The 22,961-nt window shown below is 47.8% G+C and overlaps 1 protein-coding gene and 1 gene segment (V, D, J or C); both read left to right on the forward strand.

Annotated features, from left to right (window-relative positions):
- The window catches only part of LOC121006028 (M1-specific T cell receptor beta chain-like), a 961,123-nt gene that overhangs the window by 5,417 nt on the left and 932,745 nt on the right, over positions 1-22,961 (forward strand). The window contains exons 1-2 of one of the 9 annotated variants that reach the window (XM_040438923.1): positions 7,407-7,702; positions 9,078-9,371. The exons of 2 other annotated variants lie outside the window; for them this stretch is intronic. In XM_040438923.1, the coding sequence (XP_040294857.1) occupies positions 7,654-7,702; positions 9,078-9,371 (343 nt within the window). In that variant the 5' untranslated portion in view covers positions 7,407-7,653. Of the gene's footprint in view, positions 1-7,406; positions 7,703-9,077; positions 9,376-22,961 lie in introns of those variants that run through there. 6 more of the 9 variants (XM_040438924.1, XM_040438921.1, XM_040438916.1 and 3 more) reach the window with 6 other exon arrangements.
- Positions 2,343-3,717, forward strand: LOC121006041. The segment is given in 2 exon segments: positions 2,343-2,655; positions 3,260-3,717. Coding segments are annotated over 2 exon segments (381 nt in total).

A 22,961-nucleotide genomic window follows, 5' to 3' on the forward strand; every position in this document is an offset into this window, starting at 1 on the left:
AGCTAAAGCACAGGTCTCTTCCCCTGTTTGTTACAATGTATCAGTGCAGCTAAGAGAAAAGTAGCAATGTGGAGTCCAGGCTGTTAAGGTCACAGAGGATTTTTTCCAGAACGGATACAATTGTGACAAACCTTTCAGATATAATAATAAGGTCAGGCTGGGTTTCTAGCATCTGGATGTAAGCAAAGTGTCGCCAGACAGCAAGCAGAGATCTTGACGGGTTTAAAAACTATTATTATTACATGTAATGCATTATGTGAGGCCTGACCCATGAGGTTGATTGTTGCTATGGCCTTAGGCCTCTTTCAGACGGGCGTTGCGGGAAAATGTGCGGGTGCGTTGCGGGAACATGCACGATTTTTCCGCGCGAGTGCAAAACATTGTAATGCGTTTTGCACTCGCGTGAGAAAAATCGCGCGTGTTTGGTACCCAAACCCGAACTTCTTCACAGAAGTTCGGGCTTGGGATTGGTGTTCTGTAGATTGTATTATTTTCCCTTATAACATGGTTATAAGGGAAAATAATAGCATTCTGAATACAGAATGCATAGTACAATAGCGCTGGAGGGGTTAAAAAATAAATTAAAAAAATTGGACTCACCTTAGTCAACTTGATCGCGCTGCCCGGCTTCTCGTCTGTCTCCTTTGTTGAACAGGACCTGTGGTGACGTCACTCCGGTCATCACATGATCAATCACATGATCCATCACCATGGTAAAAGATCATGTGATGGATCACGTGATGACCGGAGTGACGTCACCACAGGTCCTGTTCCTGTAATTAATGCTCACCAGAGGTCCTGTTCAACAAAGAAGACAGAAGAGAAGCCGGGCTGCGCGATCAAGTGGACTAAGGTGAGTTAAATTTTTTTCAATTTTTTTTTAACCCCTCCAGCCCTATTGTACTATACATTCTGTATTCAGAATGCTATTATTTTCCCTTATAACCATGTTGTAAGGGAAAATAATAATAATCGGGTCTCCATCCCGATCGTCTCCTAGCAACCGTGCGTGAAAATTGCACCGCATCCGCACTTGCTTGCGGATGCTTGCGATTTTCACGCAACCCCATTCATTTCTATGGGGCCTGCGTTACGTGAAAAACGCACAAAGAGGAGCATGTTGCGATTTTCCCCGCAACGCACAAGTGATGCGTGAAAATCACTGCTCGTGTGCACAGCCCCATAGAAATGAATGGGTCAGGATTCAGTGCGGGTGCAATGCGTTCAACTCACGCATCGCATCTGCGCGGAATACTCGCTCGTGTGAAAGGGGCCTAAGAGATGTTTTTTGTAAACCTTCAGTTTTTTATCACGTGCGTGAGAAACGCATCAATGCGCATTGCACCCGCGCGATAAAAACTGAACAACTAAACGCAATCGCAGACAAAACGGACTGAACTTGCTTGCAAAATCGTGCATTTTTAACTGAACGCATTCGGACCAAATCCGTCACGCTCGTCTGCAAGGGGCCTAAGATCCTGAAGCACAGACCTGCAGGGGGCGCTGTCAGAGGTGCCATGAGGAGGGCCTCACCTCTATCCTGTGGATATGTAATGCTGTACATCTCTGGGATGGGAAGACTACATCCCCCATCATGTAAGAGATGGTTGTGCATTGTCATGCGGCTGCAGCAATCCTTAAACTGACACTTAACACTACAAAAGTCATTGAAATAGGCAAGATAAAGTTTGCTGCGACTGTACTTCATTAGCCCCGTCTTGGCTGCATTGGTAGGTCCGGAAGCCACTTTTACACACCGGCTCGTCTGTGGGACGGTTCATTTCAGCTCAGTTTTGGGGGGGGGGGGGGGGGGGGGGGGCGGTAATTACCCCATAGATCTTTTTCTTTCCTTTAGGAGAGGGAGGTATAATTAGGATCCCCTAATATTAACATTTAGGGGTTTTATAGCTTTTAGAGGGGCTGTCCATGATAGGTCCTCTTTACATTAGTCGCCATTGTCTAGTCGTTAAAGGGGTATTCCCATCTGGCACATTCATGGTGTATAGATACTCTGTGTCCTCAATGTCCCAAAAGTGTGGGTCCCACCTTCACCTTTCCAAATGTAGATGATTGCCAGCTCCCAGTCCCATAGTGGTGAGTGAAGCCGTGGCCGCGTGGCTTGCATGGTGCACTCACTATTCACCCCTATGGGAATTCCGAAAAACGGCTGAGCACGCTCAGTCACCTATTTTCGGAATTCCCCTTAGCGATCAATGGCGGCGCTGTTCTGGAGATGGGACCCGCACCCGTGGGGCATTGATGACACGCCGTAGCGATACGCCGTCACTGCCTGAGATCGGCCAAACCCTGTCACAGGAAAGAGGTGTGACCAATGAGAGAGGTGGAGCTTAACTCCAAAAAGAGGGGGTACTTTACTGTGTTCGCGATTAGTTTAGCCACACACCCCTTCGTCAAACTATAATAAAATGGAATTATATTGGGCAGGCAAGGGTTAACTGGAGACAGGAAACAAATGTAACGTTTTGACATCTTTGATACAAAAGAGCAGCACCTGGCAACAACCAGTAGCCCCGCCCCCAGGAGGAGCCCCTGACCTCGAGAGAAGGAACCTAGAACCTCTCCCCATAGACGCCACTGGTGGTGAGATGATGGGGATCCTCCTCCTGCTTATTCCTGCTTTTACCTTCCTCCCATGTGAGTTGCAATTATTCAATTTATGTGGAACATTTTCTCGTCAATCTCCATTATTCCGGCATCTGACGGTTCGGATCGTATGGCTTTTTCAGTGTTTTGCGGTCCGTTTTTCACGGATCCTTTGTTTTTTGCCGTTGTGTTTTCGTTTCTGTTTCCGTTTTTCCGTATGGCATATACAGTATACAGTAATTACATAGAAAAAATTGGGCTGGGCATACGGAAGACATACAGAGTACATTCCGTGCGTGTTCCGTTTTTTTTTGCGGACCCGTTGGCTTGAATAGAGCCACGAAACGTGATTTGCGGGAAACAATAGGACATGTTCTATCTTTGGACGGAACGGAAAAACGGAAATACGTAAACGGAATGCATACGGAGTTCATTCCATTTTTTTTGTGGAACCATTGAAATGAATGGTTCCGTATACGGACCGCGTACGGTAAGCAAAAAAAATTATCCCATGCCAGGATTTCATCTAATATCCCAATACTTCAGGTCCTTGACAGTAAATCTGGGGGTCACGGGGGGTCGTCGGGGCCGGGGATGATGGATGGTGGTGACGCTAGTGTACCTCACAGCCGTTAACCCCTTGTGTCTCTCTCAGGCTGCAGTGCCGTCCACGTGGAGCAGGATAAGAAGCTTCTGATAGTGAAGACCGGGGAAAAGCGTCAGGTGAATTGCACGCAGGATCAGAATGATTATTTGAACATGTTCTGGTATCAGCAGAAACCGGATCAAGGACTGAAGCTCATGGTGCATTCAGTAGGAGTAGATTCTACAACCATGGAGAAGGACTATGAGCAGAGGTGGTCCTTGACGAGGACCACCGTCTATAGCGCCACTCTGACCCTAACCGCCTCAGCCGCAGAGGACAACGCTGTGTACTTCTGCGCTGCCAGTATACACAGCCTGAGAGAGCGGAGCCCAGCATGGTAATAACCTGAGTGTAATCCCTGACCGCACCAGCAGGGGGCGACAAGCAGCTTCGTGAAGGCGAAAAACAATTCAAAGAATCAGAAAACAACGATAAGGAGGGAATAATCATTATTAGGGCTCACGCACACAAACGTATTTGCTTCCCTGTCCGTTCCGTTTTTTTGCAGCCATTATGCGGAACCATTTATTTCAATGGGGCCACAAAAAACGGAAATGAGTCAGTGTGCATTACGTTTCCGTATGTCCGCATATCTGTTTCGCAAAAAAAATAGAACATGTCCTATTATTGTCCGCATTACGGACAAGGATAGGACTGTTCTATTAGGGGCCGGCTGTTCTGTTCCGCAATATACGGAATGCACACAGACGTTATCCGTATTTATGGAGGATCCATGTTTTGCGGATCGCAAAATACATACAGTCGTGTGCCCAAGGCCTTAATGTCATTATTAGTATTTTACGTGTCGCCACATCCCGAGAACCTTTTGTCTTCCTATCGCCGAGCGACGCCTTGTTTTTCGCAGGATGAGTTGTACTTTTTATTGGTACAGTTTGGAGGCATAAAATATTTGTAAAGGATTGGAAGGAAACAGCGAATAAATGTTTTTTTTATTTTTTATAATTTATTATTTTAGTCACTTTTAATGAAAAAATAAGGGATTTTTTTTGGGGGGGGGGTTATTTTTTATGACACTTATGTAATTTTATCTTGTTTGTCCGTCTTGAGACAGAGATTTTTGGTCAATACATAAAGCTTAGGGCAGGCCTGGCCCATGGCCTACACATTAGGGCTTGTTCACACGATCGTGCCGTGTTTTGCGGTCCGCAATTTGCAAATCGCAAAACATGGATGCCGCCCGTGTGCCTTCCGCAATTTGCGGAACGGAACAGGAGGCCCATTATAGAAATGCCTATTCTTGTTCGCAAAACGGACAAGAATAGGACATGACTCATCATTTTTTGCGGGGCCACGGAACAGAGCAACGGATGCGGACAGCACACGGAGTGCTGTCCGCATCTTTTGAGGCCTCATTGAAGTGAATGGGTCCGCACCCAAGCCGCAAAAAAAATGCATCTCGGATGTGGAACAAAACCATGGCCGTGTGAACAAGCCCTGAGGCAGATACTGATGACAGATGTGGTTGGGCACCGGACTGACACTGGTTCCATGAGATCACATTGTGGGGGGTGATGGGGGTGACAGAGGTAACCCCTTCACTCTGTCCTACAGCTTGTATGTTACAGTCTCTCTAAGGGGTTAAACTGCCAGGATCTGAGTCATGTCTGGTCCAGATGCATGAAGTAGGGGCCCAGCAGATGCCCTGACAGCACCACAAGTACATATGAGGTGGTGTGGGGGAAAAAAACAGCCCTATATTTTACTTATTAAGGTCATTAAGGGGTTAAAACTTTTTGATTAAAAATTGTTTTATTTATTTATTTTACTTTACTTATTTGTAGCATTTACACGGTTTAAATCTAAATTTAACAAAATGCATAATAAAAATAAAATAAAAAAAGATAATAAAAAAATTTGGAAAATCTTCATAAACATAAGCCAGGCTCTTAAGCTAAGATACTTTACATAGAGATTTGAAGATTTAAAGGCATCATTTGAAAAACAAAAACATACATTTAATGGATAGAAACATGGGGGGGGGGGGGACGACATTTATTAAGACCAGCGTTTTAGTAATAACCCCTATACCTGGCCGTGGATCCTCCGGAGTTCTGAAGAGGCGCCGGTCTTAATAACCCCTATACCTGGAGGTGGATCCTCCGGAGTTCTGATGAGGCGCCGGCCTCTCCATAAAAATTCGATGCATCCAGCGCCAGTTCTAAATGTAAGCCGGCTTCCTTGCTGTCTTACATCTAGATCATTTTCTACGCCTAAGCCAGACGTAGATAATGATGAGTCAGACGGCTTGTCCGCCCATGCCGCGCCCACTTTTTTAGCCCTGGCGGGATCTGCGCCAAAAATGTGCCTAATATAGGTATAATAAATGACCCCCATAATGTCTTACATTCCCATCCAACTCTCACTGACTGCAAACTAAAAAAACAAACAAAAAATAAACCATACATTTCTTTCCGTTTTTTTAGAAAAGCGTGCCATGCTGCGTTATTCTATCATTCACTTTTGAACTACGTTTTTAATATGCTTTTACTGTATACAAAGACACCACTTACTGATTGGCTTAAAGTTTATTTTTTAATGGTTTTAGGCCTCATGCACACAAACGTATGTGTTTTGCGGTCCGCAAAAAACACGGATGACGTCCGTTTGCATTCTGTATTTTGCGGAACAAAACAACTGACCCCTAAATGAACAGTACTATCCTTGTCCGTAATGCGGACAATAATAGGACATGTTCTATTTTTTTGCAGAACGGAAATATGGAAATACGGAAACGGAATGAACACGGAGTAACTTCCTTTTTTTTTTTTTGGACCCATGGAAATGAACGGTTCCGCACATGATGCGGAAAAAAAACGGAACGGTCACGGAAAGAAAAAAACGTTTGTGTGCATGAGCCCTTATACTGATGACCTATCCTCAGACTGATGGGGGTCTGACACTGGGGCTTCCTGCCGATCCGCAGTTTGAATAGGCCCAATCTCTACAGCGAGCACCGCGGCCTCCGCCCCCAGCTTTCCATAGGCCAATGATGTAATTGGTCACATGCCCTAGACGCAGCTCAGTTCCCTTCAAGTGAATGGAGCAGAGCTGCGATACCAAGCACAGCCACTATCCAACGGATGGCGCTGTGCTTGGTGGCCTGTGAGCACCGCGGCCTCCTCAAACAACTGATCGGTCCCAGGTGTTGGACTCCCACTGATTAGATACTGATGATCCGATCAGACGGATAGGTCATCCGCTTAAAAGACTCGGAAAACCCCTTTAAATTCTGTCACACTCTGTCACATCATAAGCCACACATAGCGAGACCCCTTTCCAGCTAAACCACGCCCCCTGTGGCCAAAATGGACAATACACAAAGCATGAATGTCAGCTTTTTTTTGGTGCAAATTAAGCTAAAATTCTTGCACGTTTAGCTTAGTAAAACTGCCCCAGTGTTCTCATCCACTGACAGCAAGCACAGATCCTGAAAATGATAAAGAATTGAGGATCAAAGTATCTTAGAAAATAATAACCGATCATTTATACAGTGATTACACTTTATGTACAGAATGCTGAAGAGCCCTTTAATTATATGAAGAGGCAGGGTTTGGTTAAAGGGGTTGTCGCACAAAAAATATTCTACATATTTCAAACTAACACCTGGATCTGAACACTTTTGTAATTGCATGTAATTAAAAATTTAGTATAGCCGCTGAGTTATTCAATAAAATGGATCTGTATAGCGCCACCTGCTGTTTGATCTTTTTTTTATTTCTTTGTCCCGCTCACTGAGATGGTCGCACATGCTCAGTTCCATCCCTCAACTGCCACCTAAGCTGTGATAGGGAGAGAGCTACAGACACGCCCATGAGAAAGGACACGCCCCCTGAGCTGCCAGCTTGATATAAATCTAGCAGAGCAATGAATGGGGAGATCTCTGGGTCCATGTGAGGTGCAGGGCTGGATCTGGCTTTGTTGGAAAGATTGTCATGTTCATGTTTTACATTCATTATAGGATAACCCCAGTGGAAAATTGGGGGTAAAATGTAGTTGTCTCAATTTAAAACAGTGGGCGGGGCTTCACCTAAAATAATTGGGGAGGAGCTTAACTGACTTGACATAACATAATGGGAGGGGCTTACATCATGTGTTGATTTCCTGATAATTACTGCTCTCACCCCGAAAATACTGTTACATAATGAACCATCACATGGGAACAGCGAGGGTTAAACTGCACAGCAGGAAACTGGAGATATAAAAAGTCCCATTAACAGGAGGCGGCGACCAGAAATCGAGACAAAGCGAAGAATCAGAGACCGAGACGCCTCAGCCCTGGTCTCAGGAATCCAGAACCTCTCCCTACATAGGGAGGTCTATACATTATACTGAACAGAACCATCTCCTGCCCCATGTGGGCTCATCTCTAAGAATCCAGTGAGATGATGAGGATCCTACTCCTGCTTCTCTCTGCACTGACCCTTCTTCCCAGTAAGTTGTCCTGTGGTGTACACTATGTATGAGGCTCTCCACTCTGGGGAAGGGGGGGGGGGGGGAGACACAACTGCTGTCGATGGATTGTCAGCCCCTGGGGTCAGCATGCATGCCATAACTACTAGAGATGGATTGTCAGCCCCTGGGGTCAGCATGCATGCCATAACTACTAGAGATGGATTGTCAGCCCCTGGGGTCAGCATGCATGACATAACTACTAGAGATGGATTGTCAGCTCCTGGGGTCAGAGAGGCACAACTGCTCTGGATGGATAGTCAGCAACTGGGGTCAGCGTGACATAACTACTAGAGATGGATTGTCAGCTCCTGGGGTCAGGGAGATGCAACTACTTTAGGTTGATTGTCAGCTCCTCGGATCAGGAAGACACAACTGATGTTCATAGATGTCAGTTTCTGGGTTCAGGGAGACACGACTCGTGTCCATGGATTGTTCACTCTTGGTGTCAGCATGACATAACTACTAGAGATGGATTGTCAGCTCCTGGGGTCAGAGAGGCACAACTGCTCTGGATAAATAGTCAGCAACTGGGGTCAGCGTGACATAACTACTAGAGATGGATTGTCAGCTCCTGGGGTCAGAGAGGCACAACTGCTCTGGATGGATAGTCAGCAACTGGGGTCAGCGTGACATAACTACTACAGATGGATTGTCAGCTCCTGGGGTCAGAGAGGCACAACTGCTCTGGATAAATAGTCAGCAACTGGGATCAACTTGACATAACTACTAGAGATGGATTGTCAGCTCCTGGGGTCAGAGAGGCACAACTGCTCTAGATGGATAGTCAGCAACTGGGGTCAGCGTGACATAACTACTAGAGATGGATTGTCAGCTCCTGGGGTCAGAGAGGCACAACTGCTCTAGATGGATAGTCAGCAACTGGGGTCAGCGTGACATAACTACTAGAGATGGATTGTCAGCTCCTGGGGTCAGAGAGGCACAACTGCTCTGGATGGATAGTCAGCAAATGGGGTCAGCGTGACATAACTACTAGAGATTGATTGTCAGCTCCTGGGGTCAGAGAGGCACAACTGCTCTGGATGGATAGTCAGCAACTGGGGTCAGCGTGACATAACTACTACAGATGGATTGTCAGCTCCTGGGGTCAGAGAGGCACAACTGCTCTGGATAAATAGTCAGCAACTGGGATCAACTTGACATAACTACTAGAGATGGATTGTCAGCTCCTGGGGTCAGAGAGGCACAACTGCTCTAGATGGATAGTCAGCAACTGGGGTCAGCGTGACATAACTACTAGAGATGGATTGTCAGCTCCTGGGGTCAGGGAGTGGTGGGATCAGAGAAGATATATGGCCACCGAGCAGCTAATCTCCTTGTCCCTTGTGTCTCTCAGGCGGCAGTGCGGTACTAGTGGAGCAGGATAAGAAGCTTGTGATGGTGAGCACCGGGGACACCATGAAACTGAGCTGTACACAAGATCAGAGCAACTACTTCAACATGTACTGGTACCAGCAGAAACTGGGGCAAGGACTGGAGCTCATGGTGTTTTCCACAGATGTAAACTCTGAAGACATGGAGAAGGACTACAAGGAGAGGTGGTCTTTACAGAGACCCTCCGTCTATAACTCCACTCTGACCCTAACCGCCTCAGCCGCAGAGGACAACGCTGTGTACTTCTGCGCTGCCAGTATACACAGCCTGAGAGAGCGGAGCCCAGCATGGTAATAACCTGAGTGTAATCCCTGACCGCCCCTGCAGGGGGCGCCGATCTGATTCCTAATCATTTCTGTATCTCACGGTTTAGGAAGGCAGAAGTTTATGAGTTCTGTTTGAGTTGTTGATGTGAATAGTTGGAGTATTACACTGTCGGACTGGCCCACCAGAGTACCAGAGAATCCTCCAGTGGGCCCAAGCTCTGATACCATAATGGACGCCAAAGGTCCAGGAGAAAAAAAAATATTTGGACTAAATTTGGAACCAGTCACTAGGATCTATTTCTGTGATTCAAAACCTATTAGACTTTATTGATGATATAGGTGGGCCCAAGGAACCCCCCTACGACCATGGATATGAGGCAATAGGTATTAAATAATATGTAAGCATGTGCCTTTTCTAAAGTCAAACCCTTAATTGAAGGAGCTCTTGTCTATGTCACACCTTCCAAAATGTCAGCTCTCATCTTTGTAGCGATTCTCTCCTGCTTTATGCTCAGTCTTGACCCACAGCGGTCACCCTACGATGCATCCCTTTAATCCTGTCTTCAGGACTTCTCCCGTGCTGCACCTGAGCTGTAGAACCCATCGTCTTGGACCACGTGTTTCTCCAAGGCCTCATGCACACGGCCGTTGTTTTGGTCCGCATCCGAGCAGCAGATTTGGCTGCTCAGATGCGGACCCATTCACTTCAATGGGGCCGCAAAAGATGTGGACAGCACTCCGTGTGCTGTCCGCATCCGTTGCTCCGTTCCGTGGCCCCTGCAAAAAAAAATAATATGTCCTATTCTTGTCCGCGCTTTGGCAGTTATATTAAAGGCTGTCCGTGCCAAATTGTGGAACGCCCACGGACGCCATCCGTGTTTTGCGGATCCGCGATTTGCGGACCGCAAAACACACCACGGTCGTGTACATGAGGCCTAACTCACAGATTTCAATGTTTTGGGCAAGGGTATAGACACCAGGGTGGTAGCATTGAGGTAGACGGCCACCTCTACTCATAACCCCCCTCACTTACAGGGATTGGCCAAGATTTTTATTCTGATGACCTATCCCTGTGATGACTAAGCTATGTCACCCCAGCTGTGGTAAAACTACGATTCCCAAGATGCCCCCTTGCTTGGCTGTTCTCCAACGAAAAGAGCGGAGCATGCTTGGAGTTGTAGTTTCACCACAGCTGGAATGCCGCAGGTTACCCGTCACTGAGGTCCTATCCCCAAGTGATGTGATGACATTTTGTAAGTAAATATCATTTTATAGCAGAATTACATTTCCTTCACATAGAGTGTTATTTGTCTTACAGAACGCTGCTTTGTGACAAAAAGTATTTTTTGTTGTTGTCAAATTATCAATTTTTAATATGACATATTTAAAGAGGTTGCCCCAGGGTTAGAAGAAGATGGCTCTGCCCCCAAGTAAAGATTGTGTGTGGTATTGAGCTCAACCCAGTTCGCTTCGATAAAGTTTATCTGCAATATCAGACACAGAGATGAGCGAATCAAATTTGTTAAGGGGGTTTTCTGAGACTTTCTGAGACTTTTTAACTGATGACCTACCCCAGGTTAAATCGCAGCAAATCGATTTAACCTGAAATAGTGTAAAAAAAACAAACAAACAAAAAAACGAACTTATCTGATCCATTTGCTCACGACAAGCCGGGGAGCCGCCATCTTGCTTGAAGATCTTGGCCGAAATCCCGTGCGCGGTGACTTAGGAAGTCACCACGCCGGCCGGCATGATGACGTCATCACAGGCCACGTGAAATTTCCAGATATTCAAGCAAGATGGTGGCGGACGGCCTGTTATGAGCAAATTGATGAGGTAAGTATGATTTATTTATTTATTTTTTATTTGACACTGTTGTTTATATCAGATTCCGCGATCATGTACGAACGCGGCATCTGAGGGGTACAATGATGGGGGGACGCACGGACGCATTCACCACTCCCTGTCACTGCATATATTACTTACAAAGAAATGCGCTTTGTGGTGAAGCAATTCATCACAAAGCAAATTTTTTGTAAATTCGGCAATTCGGCCAAATCAAACTTTTCAAAAATTCGGTTATCACTAGTTACGATGGTGGAGTAGTGGTCTAATGAACAACTTACCTGAATGGGGAAAGTCGTCAATCTGGATGATCAAACTTGTGTCTGGCATGAGGCAGGAAGATACCGTATATATCAAGGGACTAACAGCAGGAGGAACCTATAAAAGAAGAGGAAAAACCGTGGAGGAAGATAAGAATCAGTGGGGTTAAGTCGCCCAGTTTCAACCGGGTGGACAATTGGTACTTGAATGGTTTATATTTAGTTATTTAAGTTGATATGTTTTGAATTTATATACGTATATTAATTGATTACCCATGAAACATTGTGGCCATATTTTTTTTACCAAAGAACACACAATCAAATACAGCCACCGCAAGAGCTGTTTCTTCTCATAGAACAAGGTTCCGTCCTACAAGCCTAGCGCAATATGCAGAAAACCAAAATCTAAAGAGGCAGTAGTAAAACGTAGCTTTTAATAACGTGTCTAAAAAACACCAATATAATAATTAAGCCACACCACTTAAACCATAAGTATCACATGGTCCATTTCTATAGTCCAGAGATCTACAGGGAGTGCAGAATTATTAGGCAAGTTGTATTTTTGAGGATTAATTTTATTATTGAACAACAACCATGTTCTCAATGAACCCAAAAAACTCATTAATATCAAAGCTGAATATTTTTGGAAGTAGTTTTTAGTTTGTTTTTAGTTTTAGCTATTTTAGGGGGATATCTGTGTGTGCAGGTGACTATTACTGTGCATAATTATTAGGCAACTTAACAAAAAACAAATATATACCCATTTCAATTATTTATTTTTACCAGTGAAACCAATTGAACATCTCAACATTCACAAATATACATTTCTGACATTCAAAAACAAAACAAAAACAAATCAGTGACCAATATCGCCACCTTTCTTTGCAAGGACACTCAAAAGCCTGCCATCCATGGATTCTGTCAGTGTTTTGATCTGTTCACCATCAACATTGCGTGCAGCAGCAACCACAGCCTCCCAGACACTGTTCAGAGAGGTGTACTGTTTTCCCTCCTTGTAAATCTCACATTTGATGATGGACCACAGGTTCTCAATGGGGTTCAGATCAGGTGAACAAGGAGGCCACGTCATTAGATTTTCTTCTTTTATACCCTTTCTTGCCAGCCACGCTGTGGAGTACTTGGACGCGTGTGATGGAGCATTGTCCTGCATGAAAATCATGTTTTTCTTGAAGGATGCAGACTTCTTCCTGTACCACTGCTTGAAGAAGGTGTCCTTGATGATACCAGCCCAAACCAGTACTCCACCTCCACCTTGCTGGTGTCTGAGTCGGACTGGAGCTCTCTGCCCTTTACCAATCCAGCCACGGGCCCATCCATCTGGCCCATGAAGACTCACTCTCATTTCATCAGTCCATAAAACCTTAGAAAAATCAGTCTTGAGATATTTCTTGGCCCAGTCTTGACGTTTCAGCTTGTGTGTCTTGTTCAGTGGTGGTCATCTTTCAGCCTTTCTTACCTTGGCCATGTCTCTGAGTATTGCACACCTTGTGCTTTTGGGCACTCCAGTGATGTTGCAGCTCTGAAATATAGCAAAACTGGTGGCAAGTGGCATCTTGGCAGCTGCACGCTTGACTTTTCTCAGTTCATGGGCAGTTATTTTGCGCCTTGGTTTTTCCACACGCTTCTTGCGACCCTGTTGACTATTTTGAATGAAACGCTTGATTGTTCGATGATCACGCTTCAGAAGCTTTGCAATTTTAAGAGTGCTGCATCCCTCTGCAAGATATCTCACTATTTTTGACTTTTCTGAGCCTGTCAAGTCCTTCTTTTGACCCATTTTGCCAAAGGAAAGGAAGTTGCCTAATAATTATGCACACCTAATATAGGGTGTTGATGTCATTAGACCACACCCCTTCTCATTACAGAGATGCACATCACCTAATATGCTTAATTGGTAGTAGGCTTTCGAGCCTATACAGCTTGGAGTAAGACAACATGCATAAAGAGGATGATGTGGTCAAAATACTCATTTGCCTAATAATTCTGCACGCAGTGTATGTGCTCAAATAATGAGATAAACCAGTATTCATGAATGTACACACTGCTCACCAGAACAACTGTGTAGGTAGGGTCATACTTAAACTTAATTCCCGTCCTCACAGATAGACGATATGGGACTCTGTTATTTTCCACAATCCTTAATCATGTCACCTTTTCATCGTCTTATTGATTAGTGTATAGTGTTGCAAGGACAGTAAAGGGATAGAGCCCTATCACTAGTAATTCAAAGAGGTGCTAAGAAACCTACCCACAAGTGCTCAGGTAAATAGATAATTGTGTCCCTACGCGTTTCATCTATTTGTATAGCCCCAGACTCATCAGGGGACACGGGGCTAGTGCAACGTCTATGCAGGATGGTTCATTCCTGAAATAGTCGTCCTAGGGGGTGTTTGGTCGCACCTCCGGCAATGTTCACCCTTGTAAAATATTGGTATTATCGCATGGGAGGGAAGCCACTATTGATATGTGGCATCCCATGCTGAATTCGCAATGCGATTAATATAACCTGCATTAATCGCATTGCGAATTCAACTTAGAGCTAAGTTCCTAAAGGTTGTATTGCTAGAATTGACGAATATATAACGGATACAGCACTATATTCTCAATCTTCGTTATATTCTAGCAATACAACCATTAGGAACCCAGCTCTAAGTTGAATTCGCAATGCGATTAATATAACCCGTATTAATCGCATTGCGATTACAACTTAGTCAAATTTGTGATGCTGCAGCTTCCGAATGAATCTAAGATGGATGCTGTCCAGGAGGTGGAAGGGTCTGGGAGGGAGGGTCTGCTGCTGATTGGCTGGAATGTGTCTGCTAACTGTGAGGTACAGGGTCAAAGTTTGCTCAATGATGATATATAGGGGGCGGACTGAACATCGCATATGTTCGCCCGCCGCGGCGAACGTGAACAAGTGATGTTCGCCGGGAACTGTTCGCCGGCGAATAGTTCGGGACATCACTAGTGATGACTCAGTAGATGTGTGTATAACATCCCGCAGGCAGGAAATGCTGGTGTTTTCTGGGCTGGAGGAATAGCGCGTCTGGCAGATAGTTTAGTGTCAATCAGTGTGTTTCACAGTGAGGAGACCACAACAGATACATTCAAATTAATTGATAGAGAAAAGTTTTTGAAATAGGCATCACTGTGTCATTGTGTCACTTAGTCAGGCACGCTCAGCAGTTAAAGCTATACAATTCTATGTTTTATTAATGTGAATCACCCCAATCTTCATCCCATCATTTCCAAATATTCTCCAATAATATAATAGCAATCCCAGTGCTAACAGTATAGCCAATCTATAGTTCTGCATCAGCAATTTGTTTATCAGTTTTTCTAATTGAATTTAAAGAGGTTCTGGGTGATTTCACCTGTGCTCTTAATGGCAGCCGGCTGTTCTGCTCAGGTCCCTATTGGACAGTATGTGGTTCCAAGTCTTGCTGCTCAGCTGTATGTGAACACAGCTGGCCAGGACCTGTGCGGGAGAGCCCTCAGCCAGTGTGAGCATAGCCAAGACAGTGACATCGGTGGGCATGACAGAGAGGTAAGTACTGACCAAACTCTCTTCCCACAACAGGACAGATTGTTCTAAATGCCCAGAGAACTCCTTTAATAAATTCTGCAGTTCAGAATGTGCCTGATGTTTTGTCAGGTCTTCATAAAATATGCTGGACTGTAGTGTGTCACAGGTACGCAGCGATTTTACTGAACTCTGCCCCTGAACATTCTTTAAAAAAAAAATTGAGCAGACAACATAGATGTATTATTCTGAGTCACAGTTTTATGAGAAATATAAATGGTTTCTGTTCTGGCAGTGCGGATCCGTTTGGGGATGTGCGTCATGTTGGAGCAGCATTTGAAAAAACTGTTCAGTAAAGTGTGTGGACTGCTGTAGTGACAACAAGTATTTCTCCTACTTGGTTGCGCTGGCAAAGGTGGTGGAGCAGTGTCTCAGCAGGCAGGGCTGGCAAAGGTGGTGGAGCAGTGCCTCAGCAGGCAGGGCTGGCAAAGGTGGTGGAGCAGTGTCTCAGCAGGCAGGGCTGGCAAAGGTGGTGGAGCAGTGTCTCAGCAGGCAGGGCTGGCAAAGGTGGTGGAGCAGTGTCTCAGCAGGCAGGGCTGGCAAAGGTGGTAGAGCAGTGTCTCAGCAGGCAGGGCTGGCAAAGGTGGTGGAGCAGTGTCTCAGCAGGCAGGGCTGGCAAAGGTGGTAGAGCAGTGTCTCAGCAGGCAGGGCTGGCAAAGGTGGTGGAGCAGTGCCTCAGCAGGCAGGGCTGGCAAAGGTGGTAGAGCAGTGCCTCAGCAGGCAGGGCTGGCAAAGGTGGTGGAGCAGTGTCTCAGCAGGCAGGGCTGGCAAAGGTGGTGGAGCAGTGTCTCAGCAGGCAGGGCTGGCAAAGGTGGTGGAGCAGTGTCTCAGCAGGCAGGGCTGGCAAAGGTGGTGGAGCAGTGTCTCAGCAGGCAGGGCTGGCAAAGGTGGTGGAGCAGTGTCTCAGCAGGCAGGGCTGGCAAAGGTGGTGGAGCAGTGCCTCAGCAGGCAGGGCTGGCAAAGGTGGTAGAGCAGTGTCTCAGCAGGCAGGGCTGGCAAAGGTGGTAGAGCAGTGCCTCAGCAGGCAGGGCTGGCAAAGGTGGTGGAGCAGTGTCTCAGCAGGCAGGGCTGGCAAAGGTGCTGGAGCAGTGTCTCAGCAGGCAGGGCTGGCAAAGGTGGTGGAGCAGTGTCTCAGCAGGCAGGGCTGGCAAAGGTGGTGGAGCAGTGCCTCAGCAGGCAGGGCTGGCAAAGGTGGTAGAGCAGTGTCTCAGCAGGCAGGGCTGGCAAAGGTGGTAGAGCAGTGCCTCAGCAGGCAGGGCTGGCAAAGGTGGTGGAGCAGTGTCTCAGCAGGCAGGGCTGGCAAAGGTGGTGGAGCAGTGTCTCAGCAGGCAGGGCTGGCAAAGGTGGTGGAGCAGTGTCTCAGCAGGCAGGGCTGGCAAAGGTGGTGGAGCAGTGTCTCAGCAGGCAGGGCTGGCAAAGGTGGTGGAGCAGTGTCTCAGCAGGCAGGGCTGGCAAAGGTGGTGGAGCAGTGTCTCAGCAGGCAGGGCTGGCAAAGGTGGTGGAGCAGTGTCTCAGCAGGCAGGGCTGGCAAAGGTGGTGGAGCAGTGTCTCAGCAGGCAGGGCTGGCAAAGGTGGTGGAGCAGTGTCTCAGCAGGCAGGGCTGGCAAAGGTGGTGGAGCAGTGCCTCAGCAGGCAGGGCTGGCAAAGGTGGTAGAGCAGTGTCTCAGCAGGCAGGGCTGGCAAAGGTGGTAGAGCAGTGCCTCAGCAGGCAGGGCTGGCAAAGGTGGTGGAGCAGTGCCTCAGCAGGCAGGGCTGGCAAAGGTGGTAGAGCAGTGTCTCAGCAGGCAGGGCTGGCAAAGGTGGTAGAGCAGTGCCTCAGCAGACAGGGCTGGCAAAGGTGGTGGAGCAGTGTCTCAGCAGGCAGGGCTGGCAAAGGTGGTGGAGCAGTGTCTCAGCAGGCAGGGCTGGCAAAGGTGGTGGAGCAGTGTCTCAGCAGGCAGGGCTGGCAAAGGTGGTGGAGCAGTGTCTCAGCAGGCAGGGCTGGCAAAGGTGGTGGAGCAGTGTCTCAGCAGGCAGGGCTGGCAAAGGTGGTGGAGCAGTGTCTCTGCAGGCAGGGCTGGCAAAGGTGGTGGAGCAGTGCCTCAGCAGGCAGGGCTGGCAAAGGTGGTAGAGCAGTGCCTCAGCAGGCAGGGCTGGCAAAGGTGGTGGAGCAGTGTCTCAGCAGGCAGGGCTGGCAAAGGTGGTGGAGCAGTGTCTCAGCAGGCAGGGCTGGCAAAGGTGGTGGAGCAGTGTCTCAGCAGGCAGGGCTGGCAAAGGTGGTGGAGCAGTGCCTCAGCAGGCAGGGCTGGCAAAGGTGGTAGAGCAGTGTCTCAGCAGGCAGGGCTGGCAAAGGTGGTAGAGCAGTGCCTCAGCAGACAGGGCTGGCAAAGGTGGTGGAGCAGTGTCTCAGCAGGCAGGGCTGGCAAAGGTGGTGGAGCAGTGTCTCAGCAGGCAGGGCTGGCAAAGGTGGTGGAGCAGTGTCTCAGCAGGCAGGGCTGGCAAAGGTGGTGGAGCAGTGTCTCAGCAGGCAGGGCTGGCAAAGGTGGTGGAGCAGTGTCTCAGCAGGCAGGGCTGGCAAAGGTGGTGGAGCAGTGTCTCTGCAGGCAGGGCTGGCAAAGGTGGTGGAGCAGTGCCTCAGCAGGCAGGGCTGGCAAAGGTGGTAGAGCAGTGCCTCAGCAGGCAGGGCTGGCAAAGGTGGTGGAGCAGTGTCTCAGCAGGCAGGGCTGGCAAAGGTGGTGGAGCAGTGTCTCAGCAGGCAGGGCTGGCAAAGGTGGTAGAGCAGTGTCTCAGCAGGCAGGGCTGGCAAAGGTGGTGTAGCAGTGTCTCAGCAGGCAGGGCTGGCAAAGGTGGTGGAGCAGTGTCTCAGCAGGCAGGGCTGGCAAAGGTGGTGGAGCAGTGTCTCAGCAGGCAGGGCTGGCAAAGGTGGTGGAGCAGTGTCTCAGCAGGCAGGGCTGGCAAAGGTGGTGGAGCAGTGCCTCAGCAGGCAGGGCTGGCAAAGGTGGTAGAGCAGTGCCTCAGCAGGCAGGGCTGGCAAAGGTGGTGGAGCAGTGTCTCAGCAGGCAGGGCTGGCAAAGGTGGTGGAGCAGTGTCTCAGCAGGCAGGGCTGGCAAAGGTGGTAGAGCAGTGTCTCAGCAGGCAGGGCTGGCAAAGGTGGTGTAGCAGTGTCTCAGCAGGCAGGGCTGGCAAAGGTGGTGGAGCAGTGTCTCAGCAGGCAGGGCTGGCAAAGGTGGTGGAGCAGTGTCTCAGCAGGCAGGGCTGGCAAAGGTGGTGGAGCAGTGTCTCAGCAGGCAGGAGAGAGGGGCCGCCTGGTCAGACACGCTCAGCAGTCGTCTGCTTGGTGAAGGCTGTGGCAAGCTGGGTACAGAGCGTATCCTGGTAATATGACAATATTGTATCCCTTTTTGAAGCAATAAAAAATTCCTCCATTTTCCTTTTACAGGGAGAGTCTAAAAGCATGGTTATCCAGTGGCCATCACTTTGCTTGATGCTAATGATACCCTTGTCAGCACATAAGCAACCCATCATGCTGCTTTCCATGCTCACTAGATTGGTTTCAATCTCCTCCCCACACTATAATGTTTATCTATGACCAGCGTTGTCATCTTCATCATGTTCCACAAATATACCTCATACCCTAGATGTGTCTCTGAAAACTCCATGTCCTCCTCAATACCAACTCCTCCTCATCCTTCTTATCTTTCTCTTGAGCCTGTGGGTCCCCAACAGCTGCATGGCAGCGAGCAAGATGTAGAAGCAGTTCTTCCACCATCCCTTGTTGCATCAGGGTGAGTGTTTCTTCTAATATAAATATCAGGGGAGTGACATTGTTGTCCCTACTGGCAAAGCTGGTGGCCTCTTCGAAGGGCTTGGGTATGCGAAATGCATCTATGATGAGCTGCCACTGCCTGAGCTCAAAGTAACATACGCTCCTGCTGAGGCTCGTGCATGAGGTAATCATTGATCGCTTTACATTGCTCGAAGAGACAGTTCAGCATATGCAAGGTGGAATTCCAGTGAGTCAATTAGAAAGAACTGCATTGGCGCTGAGAAGTCGTGTATGACACTCTGGGGTTTACTAGAACTTTATCCAGCCCCTTTCCAACTTTATTGAGAAATGTTCCAAAAAATGCTTCTCTTCTTATAAGTAAACTGGTGAAGGCCATTTTAAAGTAATTTTGCGAGGGACAAATCTCTGAAGTTTCTGATTCCTAAAGTTCACATTTTTGGTAAATTTGCAACAAATTCAATTAGCATGGAATCAATTTGCTAATCTCTAGTATTTTTACACATTTACTGCAATTGAACCTGGTGGTTCCCAAAGCCTCAGCTTGTATGAACAGTAAGACCTTGGACCAAATAAGGAACATAAAGCCATTTCACAAGCGATAGAAGGTCAAGCAGTAAAAAAAAAAAAAATCTGCCACAGCTGAACCTACACCTACATAAAAGAAACTGTATGTAAGGCTAGCTATGTCATTCCTTTAAACACAAATTATTTATTAAAAGTTTCCTAAAGATGGACGCACAAAAGTCCATAAATCTACGGCACAGTGTGTTTGTTAACTGCAAATATACAGTATTTCACAAAAGTGAGTACACCTCACATTTTTGTAAATAGTTTTTTATATCTTTTCATGGGACAACACTGAAGAGCTGACCCTTTGATACAATGTAAAGTAGTCAGTGTACAGCTTGTATAACATTTTGGTGTACCATCAGAATAATTCAACATACAGCCATTAATGTAAAAAATGCTGGCAACAAAAGTGAGTACACCCCTAAGTGAAAATTATTATTATTTATTATTAAAGCGCCATTCATTCCATAGCGCTGTACATATGAAAATAGCTGGGTATACATTTTCACTAAGCATGAACAAGACGAGTTAGTGAGTTACAAACTGGTACAGAAGAAGAGAGGGCCCTGCCCGTGAGGGCTTACAATCTACATTGAAATGGGAGAAGGACACAGTAGGACAGGGTGAAGCTGGTCATGGCGGTATAGAGGCAGCAGGGTCACTGGTTGTAGGCTTGTCTGAAGAGGTGGGTTTTTAAGTTTCTTTTAAAGGATTTCACTGTAGGTGAGAGTCTGATATGTTGGGGTAGCGAGTTCCAGAGTATGGGGGATGCGCGGGAGAAATTGGAGGCGATTGTGGGAAGAGGTGATAAGAGGAGAGGAGAGAAGGAGGTCGTGTGAGGATCGGAGAGTGCCTGTGGGGATATATTGGGAAAGTAGCTCAGAGATGTAGGGAGGGGACAGGTTGTGGACGGCCTTGTATGTATTTGCTAGTATTTTGAAGTGAATTCGCTGGGCAATGGGGAGCCAGTGAAGGGATTGGCAGAGGGGAGAGGCAGAGGAGTAACAGGGTGAGAGTTGGATTAGTCGGGCAGCAGAGTTGAGGATAGATTGGAGGGGTGCAAGCGTGCTAGATGGAAGGCCACAGAGGAGGATGTTGCAGTAGTCTAGGCGGGTGATGATGAGGGCATGTAGAAGCATTTTCGCAGACTCAAAGTTTAGGAAAGCGAGGATGTGGGAGATGTTTTTGAGTAGGAGGTGGCTGGTGGTGGAAAGGGCTTGGATGTGTGGTCGGAAGGAAAGGGCAGAATCCAAGGTCACTCCAAGGCAGCGGACTTGGTTGACCGGGGAGAGTGTGCAGCCATTGATCGCAGGGCCGATCCTAGGGTCACAGGCGCCTGGGTGCAGAAATATTTCTGGCGCCCCCACATGGGCGTGGTTATCTTACTAACTCCTCCCCTTTACAATGTTTCTATGGCAACAACTTCAGCCCCACGAATCGGCGGCTCGGCTTAAAAAAAAAAAAAAGTAAAAAAAAAAAAAGTCCCGGCGGCTCGCTCGGCCAGGGCCGGACTGGGGATAAAAACCAGCCCTGGAAAAAGTTGCACACCAGCCCCACAGCATTGCGTCATTATTTACTTGTTTATAATAGGAGAAAGCATTCATTTTAAAACACGTGTGTAAACACGAATATGAACTTTGCCCCACGATAGCTCTTTTGTAGAACCCCCATAAAAACTTACAGTTACTTGACTTGGCCCTTGGGGATCTCGGACGCCACTTCAACACTTTGGCCGGGGGCTCGGCAGAGCCGATGTTGTGCTTTAACCTAATGAGAAAGATTTCATAATAAGGATTTGGAGAAAGGGCAGAGGGATAGCAGAGCAGGGAGAGGCTGGTGCTGCTACTAGGGGGTCATATCATGGGGGAGTAATAAAGCCCACCATAATGCCCCCCCAGTAGTAATAATTCTCCTTATAATATGCAAAACATTTGTAATGCCCCCAGTTGAGCTAATGTTCCCATAATGTGCCAATATAAAATACCCCTTCTCAGTGCCCCCGTAGATGAGCCCCATAGTGCCCCCCCCTTCCCCATAGTACCCACCATAATGTGTCCCAGTATAAAATGCCCCTATACAGAGCCCCCATATAAAATATCTTCTTTTTTAGCCTCAGTAGATGCCCCTATAGTGCCCCCCAATAATCTGTAGTAAGATGTGCCCCCATAGATGCCCCCAATCATGTGCCAGTAATAAGAGCCCCCCCACCATCATGTGCCAGTAGCCAGAGCCCCCCCATATCATGTGCCAGTAGCCCCCCTTATGTGCCAGTAGCCCCCCTATGTGCCAGTAGCCCCCCTTATCATGTGCCAGTAGACCCCCTTATCATGTGCCAGTAGCCCCCTTATCATGTGCCAGTAGCCCCCCTTATCATGTGCCAGTAGCCCCCCATATCATGTGCCAGTAGCCAGAGCCCCCCCCATATCATGTGCCAGTAGCCAGATCCCCCCCATTATCATGTGCCAGTAGCCAGAGTGCCCCCATATCATGTGCCAGTAGCCAGAGTGCCCCCATATCATGTGCCAGTAGCCCCCCATATCATGTGCCAGTAGCCCCCCTTATCATGTGCCAGCCCAGTAGTCCCCCCTTATCATGTGCCAGCCCAGTAGTCCCCCCTTATCATGTGCCAGCCCAGTAGTCCCCCCTTATCATGTGCCAGCCCAGTAGCCCCCCTTATCATGTGCCAGCCCAGCCCAGTAGTCCCCCCTTATGTGCCAGCCCAGTAGCCCCCCTTATGTGCCAGCCCAGTAGCCCCCCTTATCATGTGCCAGCCCAGTATTGTACCTATATAAAAAAAAAAAAAAAAAATAATACACTTATACTTACCTCCAGCAATGCGATGCAGGCCACCTCTTCCGTCTGTGTCCCTCGCTATACGGCTCAGGCGACGCGATGACGTCATCGCGCCATCACCGGCCTCTGATAGGCTGCCAGCACTAAGCCGGCAGCCTATCAGAGGAACAGGAGGGGACACACCTCTCCCTCCTCTGCCGCAGCACAGACAGGCATCTGTATTGCCGTCCTGAGGACGGCAATACAGATGACTATGGAGATGAGCGCTTCCGCAATGGAGGCGCTCATCTCCTGCTCTGCCCTGCCGCCGGCCGCGGCCGCCCCCACTTGTCACCAGGGCCGCAGCGCTGGGGTGCGGGGCACCCACTGCACCCCGTGTAGGATCGGCCCTGATTGATCGTGATAGATAGGTCTGTTGGGGGAGTTGGGCAATATGGGGTAAATATGATGAATTCTGTTTTATCCACGTTAAGTTTTAGAAAGTGAGAGAAGAAGAAGGAGGATATGGAAGATAGGCATTGTGGGAGTCTGGATAGTAAGGTGGTGATGTCTGGACCAGAGAGGCAGATTTGTGTGTCAACAGCATAAAAAATGGCCTGGGCAGAAAGATGAAAACTGGCCCGGGGTAGAAAGGATTAAAATCTCCTGGAGTGAGTCTTCCCCTCCTTTCCATATAAAAACAATATCATCAATGATATTCCACTCCATTTGGCAACCCCTTTTTTAAAAAAACTAAAGCGGA

Source organism: Bufo bufo, chromosome 6 (genome assembly GCF_905171765.1).
Source record: "Bufo bufo chromosome 6, aBufBuf1.1, whole genome shotgun sequence".
Classification (NCBI taxonomy): Eukaryota; Metazoa; Chordata; class Amphibia; order Anura; family Bufonidae; genus Bufo; species Bufo bufo.